A 9065-nucleotide genomic window follows, 5' to 3' on the forward strand; every position below is an offset into this window, starting at 1 on the left:
CACTCAAAAGCAACACTAAAAGAAGCCACAAAGTAATAATCTCAAATCAGCATTCCATAATCCAAAAAAGGAATGGATGCTTTACAAAGTGCTAATAGCAGCAATAAAGTGTTGTAGCACTAGGGAATTTGATGCATTGCATTCATGACAGTTCATTTCTATATTGCTTTTGCTTTTTGTCCATGGTTGGTTGGAAAAAGGTGATTAAAACAAAAGGGCATTAACCACAAAACCCAAAAGAAAAGGAAAAACCACAATTGCAGACTATTAGAGAGAATAAATGGCTGAAATGAATAGAAATAGTGATATAAATCACTTAACTAGACTACAACCAAAGTCCAAGGCATTCACATTCATTCACAGAAAAGATAGTCCTATGTTAAGGACACAGAAACATGTCACGCCTTAAAGGGTCACCATCACCATTACCATGACCATGAACAAGTGGCCAAACACTAGAAAACTGATGTGGTGTTGATGGTTAAACTAATTCAAGTAAAACTCAAATCAAAGACAGCTACTACAATTCCCCAGTTCTTGAACAATGGCTTCCATGCTTGGCCTCTCAAACTGAGATTCATGGGAGCAAAGTAAAGCCATTTTGGCTAGTTTAGCTGCCTCATATTCAAAGAACTTGCCACGCAAGTTCGGGTCAATAAATTCTTGGAATGTAAAGGACTCTGCTGCAAGGCGCATTGCACTTGTGATCTTCTGTTTCCCTGTGATAATCTGGAAAAGAAGCACTCCAAATGCATAAACATCACTTTTCTCCGTGAACCGGCCGGTTGTGGTGTATTCTGGAGCCAAGTATCCCTTTGCTGCACTACCCTTTAGTGCAGAGAAGACAATGTCATTGGTGAGAAGCTTGTACAGGCCGGAATCTGAAAGCATCGGGTTGTACCGCCGATCGAGTAGCACTTTCTCAGCTGAGATGTTTTGGTGAACAAGGGCTGGTTTGTTTGATTTGTGTGCATGTAAATATGCTATACCTGGTTAAGAAAACAAGGTTTCTGTTCAGTATACACATGAAGATTGGAAACCATGAGAATATGCCACTTCTTGTGTTAAGTAATTAAATGATCACTTCATCAAAATGAATGAATGCAAATGGATCACAATAATGTTGAAGGAAATTTAGTCTACAATTAGGCTATAGTTTTGCAACTGAGCATGTGTTTATTTAAAGCATATAATATGTAATATAATGTAATATGATGGTGTTAGCTTAGCATCTCTTGAAGCATCTATGAATAGTAGTAGCAAGAAAAGAAATGCTCTCAGTTATTCACCAAACATAGCAATAGCATGCTGTTGGTTGTGTATGTATACTTTATATCTTGGAATATTTAAAAGATGCTGATTTTGAAGAATCAAAGTATTTTAATAAAAGGTGTGGTAGAAGAGTGACCTTTAGCAATTCCTTTCACAATAGAAATTCTAGTTGACCATTCAAGAACTTCTCCATCACCTTCCTTCACATCAAGGTAGCGTGTAAGGTTTCCATTAGGAACAAAATCATAGACCAGAAAGCATTCTCCTCGTCCCCTTGAACAACAAAATCCTCTCAACCTCACTAGATGTTCATTTCTCAGTGAGGTCAAAATGTTCAATCCCTTCAAAAACTCAGCTTCATCTGATTTGCAACTAGTTTTACTGATGCTCTTGATAGCAACAGCAGATCCATCTCTCAAAACCCCTTTATATGTAGCACTAAAGTTGCTCTTCCCCAACAGATTCAACTCTGAGAAATACTGAGTAGCTGACTCCACTTCTTCCAAGTTGAACCTGAAACTCTGGAACAAATCTTGCTTATCCCCGTTGAAATTCCTGCTATCAGCCAAAGGGTCCCACCCATTAGAATACTCAAGGCTAACCAAAGGAGATCCATTTTTCCTGTATATAGTCTTGGCTTGATCTGTACTTAGTCGGCCTTCAGAAGTATCAAAGGCACTTCCAAGCTTTTGTTTCCGCCGCCTATACACGGTGAAGGTCAAAACACCAATTGCTGATACTGCAATTGTTACTAGAACAATGGCAACTGTGATAGATGTGGCTTGTTTGGATTTAGATGGATTTTGGCAATGAGTTGTATTGCAAGGCAACTTTACATTAGCAGTCTCTGGGATATCCCTAGAGATACTTCCAACTCCTGCTCCATAAGGTTCTGGTCGAGTGAGATTAACATTATTTGAAGCAGTGCAAGCTTTCAAGGATGAAAACCCAACTCCACATAACCCCACATTGTTTTCATACACAAATCCATTCTCTAGTCTCTTCAAAGCTTCATCAAACAAAGGAAAGCAGATTAAACTTATGTTAAATAAAAATATCGATAAAGAAATGGACAGAACAGAACCAATAAAATACCAGTAGGTACATTCCCAGAGAGAGTGTTGTTGTGAACATCCAGAACTTGCAGTGAAGGGAGATTGGCTAGTTTAGTGGGAATGGAACCAAAGAGATTATTAGAACTCAAATCTAGCCTCGTCAACATTTCCAAATCTCCTAGGGTAGCAGGGATAGCTCCAGCCAACTGGTTTGACTGAAGAGCAAGAACACTGAGCTTTTTCAAATCGACAAGCTGTGTAGGTATGCTTCCTGTTAACTGATTATAACAGAGCTGCAAAACTGCAAAAACATGTGAAAAGAACAAATAAGCACACTCCCAAAATTAAACCATTAATCAAACACGATTTCAACGAAAAAAGCCAAAGCAAACAGTAAGAATTCAGTTCTAGGGAACAGACACTGATATGCGTTTGGAACTTTTTTATATGAACAATTTTCGATGCTAGAATTTTGAATGAATTGTAGCATTACATAAATCCTTCGTTTATGCAGAAAAAAAAATATTAAATAGATCTCAGAAACTGGGACAAGAGGTTAAAAATACTGTTACCCTTTAATTTTCTAGTTCATACCTACCTCTTGCAGTTAACACCAGGTTGTTCAAAATAATCTCAATAGTTGCAAAAACATCCTTCTGGTCCAAAAACATTCGAAGCTACCATTCTTTTTCGTTATCACGTGAATTAACTATTTTGGAACATCACGGTGCAAGAGAACCAACCATTGGATGGAGAAAAAAGGATAAAAATACCAATCACAGAAAAAGAAACTCAATGACACAGCAAATAAACAAAACAAAGCTCGAATCTTTCGGTAAAACCCGCAATCACACAACATTCAAAAAACCCAACAAAAAACCTTTGACAAAGGACCACAAGAAGCCAAATCAAGGTGAGAAATACTGAAAGTTTCAATTTTTAAACCATAAATGGCATAATTATACCTTGAAGCTTCTCCATCTTGCCAATCTCAGGTGGGATTTCACCAGACAAATGATTGACATTCAGGTACAAGTCACTAAGCTCAGTCAAGTTTGCAACTTCCCTTGGAATCTCCCCATACAAAGAATTGTAATGCAAGTAGAGTCCTGTCAAGTGCTTAAGTCCACCAATGGCCGGTGAAAGCCTCCCAGAAAGGCCTTTCCCCTGCAGAGAAACATTTGCCACCTGACCCTTCTCATTGCAAGCGACTCCCTCAAAGTAACCACCACAGGGGTTTCCATCCATGGTCCATGAGGACAGAAATCGCCCCTCTGGATCCAAACTGGATTTCAGGTCCATCAGAGCTCTAAGCTCGTCATTGCCACAGACACATGTTGGATTCAAGAGCAAAGCCAGGAGGAGGAGGAGGAAGAGAAGCGGAAGCAGATGCACTGAACAAACCATGTTCAGATGAAAATGGTAACTGATTCAACCAAACTCCTTGCTATGGTTATTGTTTTTATGTTGTTGTTCTGAAAACTATTTTACTAGATTCTGTAACAGCAGTGTTTGTGTCTGGTTTTGTGCGTTTTTCTTTTCTCTCTACTAAGTGGTGGTGGAAGTGACAAAAGGTGCAGGAAAACAGACAGGTCAGAAACTAAAAAGGAAACATAAAACAATAAACAGTAATTTAAAACACAGGTGTAAAAATCGGAGAAATTTTAAGCCAAATTTGGCCAAGCACAAAGGGTGTTAATGTAGCTTATCCTTTACTTAAGCAACATAATTAGTGATTATAATTACAAATATTGAGAGAATAAAGAAAGGGGTGAAAAGCAGTGGTGCACATTGCATGGGAGTTATGATGCACATGCAGTGTTGACCGTGAGATTGGTTGAAGTTTGAAAAGGTATGTATGAGGTAGTGTGCATGTTGTGGTGTGTTTGGACGTGACATTTGTTCTCTGATATAACTGCTGTGTATTCATTCTTTGGAAGTGAAAAGAGAGATTTTTGTTTTTGGGTGGAGAGAAAGTAAGATAGTGTTACAGTGATGCTATCATCATTTTTATTATTTATTATGAGAACTAAAATCAACAGAGATTTTTCCACCTATCCAAACAAAGCATAGAGAGATGTAAACTTAATTATATTCTTAACTTTGCACTCGTAATAACTTTTTCTCACTTCATTTAAGTTTCGCTACAATCCAATTATTATGGTTTATCTCACTTAATTTAGCTTTTGTTTGAATTAGATTTGATTGAGACTTTTGTATTTTTTAAATTTTATTTTTTCAGTTAAATTTTTATTAATTTTGTATTTATTAGGTATTTGAATTTTTTTATATTTTTTAATTAAATTTTTATATTATATTTTTTATTAATTGTCTTCACTTATTAAAAAATATCATTAAATATGTATCTACGTGAAATTATAATTTATTGTTACATGAAACTTTCATAAATTTTGATTTACAAATTTTAAAATAAATGAATATAACTTTTTTAATTCAACATTACTTTTTTTTTACGTTTCTAAGTTACATTAAAATTAAGGGAATAAAAGATTTTACATTAAAAAATAAAGAAAATTAGTAAAATGTCACTTTTTATTCACTTTTCTTTAGTTTTTGTATTTCAATCTTTTTTATTTACACCCTCCTTTTCACTCTTGGGTCCAAATAAAAACTCAGACATACCTCTTTGTTTTGATATAAATCCAAAAAATTCCTAATTTTCCAAATATTTATGATTTATTTCACTTCATTTGAATTTGAATTTTGCTATTACACTCCTTTTTTTCACTTACTTTGTTTTGCTATGAATCCAAAAAATTGTTAATTTTACAAATATTTACGATTTATTTCACTTCATTTTAATTTTAATTTTGTTATTACATTGCCCTGTCATACTCATTCTCATTTTTAAAGAAAAATTCCATTCTCATCTCAATACTCAAATATATATATATATATATATATATATATATATATATATATATATGGGGTTTGCTAACGCGCGTACGCCTAATTTTCAGTTGGTACGTTTTAGTAATGTGTACCGGGTTTTAGTGGACAAAAATATCCTTATATATCATGGATTCTAAGTTTTAAGGTTAAGGATATTTTAATAATTTTCATTCTCAAAACTAAAAAAAAAGAAACCCCAAACCCTTACTCACCTCTCTCATTCCTCTCAACCCTTTCTTTTTTATCTTTTTCACTCCAACCTTTTCTCTGTCATCGCTACTGTAGTTCCAATTAAAAAAATAAGAAACATTTGCCTTTAAACAATTTGCCTTTGTAAAGAGTTGAGTAATTGACATATTCACCTTCAGGCAAAGGTGCATTCAAGATCTCTTCAATTTCACCATCTTCACTAACCTCTCTAATTTCATCTGCAGAATCATCATCTCTAAAAAAACTCCTCCAGGCCAATTACCAATTCTTTTGGATGTCATTATGCTTGTGAAAATTAGATAAAATTATATACGACAAAAATTATAAAATGAAAACTCATTATAAAGTCATTTTTTGTAAGAAATTGTTTAACAATGAGTGTTTCTGATTTTTTTCAAGGCCAATTACCAATTCTTTTGATGTCATTATGCTTGTGAAAATTAGATAAAATTAGATAAGACAAAAATCATAAAATAAAAACTCATTATAAAATCATTTTTTTGTAAGAAATTGTTTAACGAGTATTTCTGATTTTTTTCCAGGTCAATTACCAATTCCTTTATCTTTGTGAAAATTGGATAAAATTAGATAAGACAAAAATTATAAGATGAAAACTCATTATAAAATCATTTTTTTGTAAGATGGTTTAACGGCAAGTGTTTTTGATTTTTGATTTTTTCAATTGGGGCTACAGTAGGGATGACAAAGAAAAGATTGGAGTGAGAAAGATGAAAGAGAAAAAGTTGAGAGAAATTTTTGATTTTTTCAATTGGGGCTACAGTAAAGATGATAGAGAAAAGATTGGAGTGAAAAAAAATGAAAGAGAAAGGGTTGAGAGGAATGAGAGAGGTGAGTAAGGGTTTGGGGGTTTCTTTTTTTCTTTTTTTTAGTTTTGAGAATGAAAATTATTAAAATACCCTTAACCTTAAAACTTAGAATCCATGATTTATAAGGATATTTTTGTCCACTAAAACCCGATACACATTGCTAAAACGTACCAACTGAAAAACAGGCGTACGCGCATTAGCAAACCCTATATATATATATATATATATATATATATATATATATATATATATATATATATATATATATATATATATATATATATATATATAAAAGTTCTATCTTATTTTCATCTCAACTCAATAAGGGATATAAACATGTATCTATACCCCTGACAACTTTCTTATTGTATATGTATTAATTAATTAATTTATATAAAATATTTAAAAAATTGTAAAAAATAAAAGCATAATATTAACGAATATCCAATATTAAAATAATATATTCTCATTTTTTTCAATATCAAATAAATATTTTATCAGACATTCATTAAATTTACAAAACACTAAAACTGATAAAATTTAAAAATATTTTTAAAAGGTTACAAAATAGAAAATAAATATTTAAATTTAAAAATATTCTAAATACCTTTTTACTCTCATTTTTTAAATTTTAATAAAATTTCTATTTTTATATACTAATACAAATTATAATATACTATTATAATGAAATCACAAAAAAAAGTTAAACTAATAATATTTAAAATTTAAAATAATTTTTTTGAACTTTATTACATGAAGAAGGATTATAAACAAGATTCATGACAATAACATTAAATTTATTATATTAGGCTTAAATGTTTATTTCGTCCTCATATTAATAGGTGAATTTTTGTTTAGTACCTGTTTTAAAATTGAAGACATTAGGTTCTATGTTATGAATAGTGTATGAATAAAGTTTTGTCCCGTTAAGTTGACACTAACGACGTTAAGTTTATGTTGATGTGGTCCTATTTTTTCTTTTTTGTCTTCTCTCTTCTGTTGTCTAACTTTTTTTTTCTCTTGTTCAGTTTGTTTTTTCTTTGATGATTTGTTGAACCTGTTTTTTTCTTTGTGGACCTTATTCATTTATTTTTCATAACAAAGAGACCCAATGTCTTCATTTTTAAAACCGGGTAATAAACAGAAATTCACCTTTTAACATGGGAACGAAGTAAGCATTTAAACCATTATATTACAATAAATGAATTTATTTTATGCAAGTAATATAATTATATTAATAATAACAAATTAAAAAATAAAAATAATTATATAAAAAGTATTACAACAATATTTTACATGCTAAAAATGAAAAACAAATAAAAATATTAAAAAAAGTGTGCCTTGAGATCAAATTGAAACCACGTAAAAAAAACAGATGTATAATTAAAAATATGATAAAAACAAAAAATATTTTAACAATTTAAAAAAATTACAAATATTAAACTAAAAATAATGAAAATTATTTTGATAAAACAGAGATAATTCTTAAATGAAACGAAAATTAAAAATAAAATAAAAAAAAAAGATAATTTTTATCTAGTAAATAAAGAATTATGTTCTCAAAAGAGTTAAATATTTTTACTTAAGAAAATATAATAAATTATGATATTAAAAAAGAATAAAAATATTAAAATATGAGATATTAAATTAAAAGAATATAAAAATGAAAACAAAACAAATGTATACCTATTTGTCTTCGTCTCAAATGCCTAATTAAAAAGTTAAGTTGTACCAATACTCATATTTATAAAAAAATACAAAATAAATAAAAAATGTCTGTTAAAACAAAAAACGGACTTAAAAAATATCTTCGAGTTTATTTATCATCCGTTACACACAGAATTTGCACTTGTATCCATGAATAATTTATTTTTTCAACTGCTACATTTATGAGTCCTGTTTTGTCAACTAAAACCTTATTTAATGCTAAAAGCAGTAATGATGGCATTTAATTCATATTTTTATTATTAATTTCAATCTTTCATCGCAAAAAGATATTTATATTTAGTTCACTTCAAAAGCTTAATTTGGTATTTGTCTGGTTTAATTTAAACTTTTGCATCTGACCTCCTTCAATATTTGTCACAAAAATATACAAATCCATTTCTTAAATAAAGTCATAAAAAAATAATCTAAAAGTAAGATTGAATTCTATCATATGTATCCATCTAAAAATTACTTTAAGAATACAAAATTGTTGATTAATATAATGAAATATTTTTGTAAATAGTTTAGATATAAATAAGGATCGAGAAGAGTTAGTCTTGAGAGTGCACAAGTGGCAGCAGTAACGAGATTCAAAGTATAATAATAAAATAAGCTAATATATATATATATATATATATATATGTTGGATTTAAAGTTTCTTCGGTACTTGAGAAACTTGCATTGTTCTTTAAAGTCACTCTCTTCCTTGTCCTTTTTTCTCTCTCTTTTCTTTTTCATTTCTCTTCATTGAGTTGTTGGATTTCCGATCAAGAGGTGCCCAGACGTCCATGGCGTAGAGGGCTCCATAACTGACCGATCAGTTTCTTTGTTATAGTCGGGTAAGCTGTTTTCCCTTTTCTCTGCATGTTCTTGAGCTGGATCATGTGATTTCTACTAGTTGCATGTAACTAGTAGTGTTATTCTTATACTTTCTGTCAAACTCTAGCTCTAAAAGTTGTTTCTATCACCAATTTAGTGATTTATAGGATTTGGTTGAGTTCATTGTTGTGTGAGGTACTGTTAGGGCATTCTGGTGAGTTGTGTTGTGTGACCTTTGAGGTAAGGAGAGTTAGAATATTTC

The 9065-nt window shown here is 30.8% G+C and overlaps 1 protein-coding gene across 1 annotated transcript; it reads right to left on the reverse strand.

Moving 5' to 3' along the window:
* Window positions 1-270: 270 nt before the first annotated feature.
* Window positions 271-3886, reverse strand: LOC108343769 (LRR receptor kinase SERK2). Its single transcript, XM_017582144.2, has 4 exons — window positions 3293-3886; window positions 2368-2628; window positions 1409-2281; window positions 271-989 (listed from the first exon to the last, which is right to left on the reverse strand). Exons 1-4 carry the CDS (start codon window positions 3732-3734, stop codon window positions 508-510), a joined length of 2058 nt encoding a protein of 685 aa, XP_017437633.1. The 5' UTR covers window positions 3735-3886; the 3' UTR covers window positions 271-507.
* Between the last annotated feature and the right edge of the window lie 5179 nt (window positions 3887-9065).

The sequence above is a fragment of the Vigna angularis genome, chromosome 8 (genome assembly GCF_016808095.1).
Source record: "Vigna angularis cultivar LongXiaoDou No.4 chromosome 8, ASM1680809v1, whole genome shotgun sequence".
NCBI lineage: Eukaryota > Viridiplantae > Streptophyta > Magnoliopsida > Fabales > Fabaceae > Vigna > Vigna angularis.

What these genes read in the sequence shown, in the direction of transcription:
- LOC108343769 (XM_017582144.2), bottom strand. Translation starts at nt 3,734, where the DNA reads ATGGTTTGTTCAGTGCATCTGCTTCCGCTTCTCTTCCTCCTCCTCCTC. An exon ending in CAAGATGGAGAAGCTTCAAG is followed by an intron (nt 2,629 to 3,292) that starts GTATAATTATGC and finishes ATGTTTTTGCAG; the next exon opens with TTTTGCAGCTCTGTTATAAT. An exon ending in CTCTGGGAATGTACCTACTG is followed by an intron (nt 2,282 to 2,367) that starts GTATTTTATTGG and finishes TGTTTGATGAAG; the next exon opens with CTTTGAAGAGACTAGAGAAT.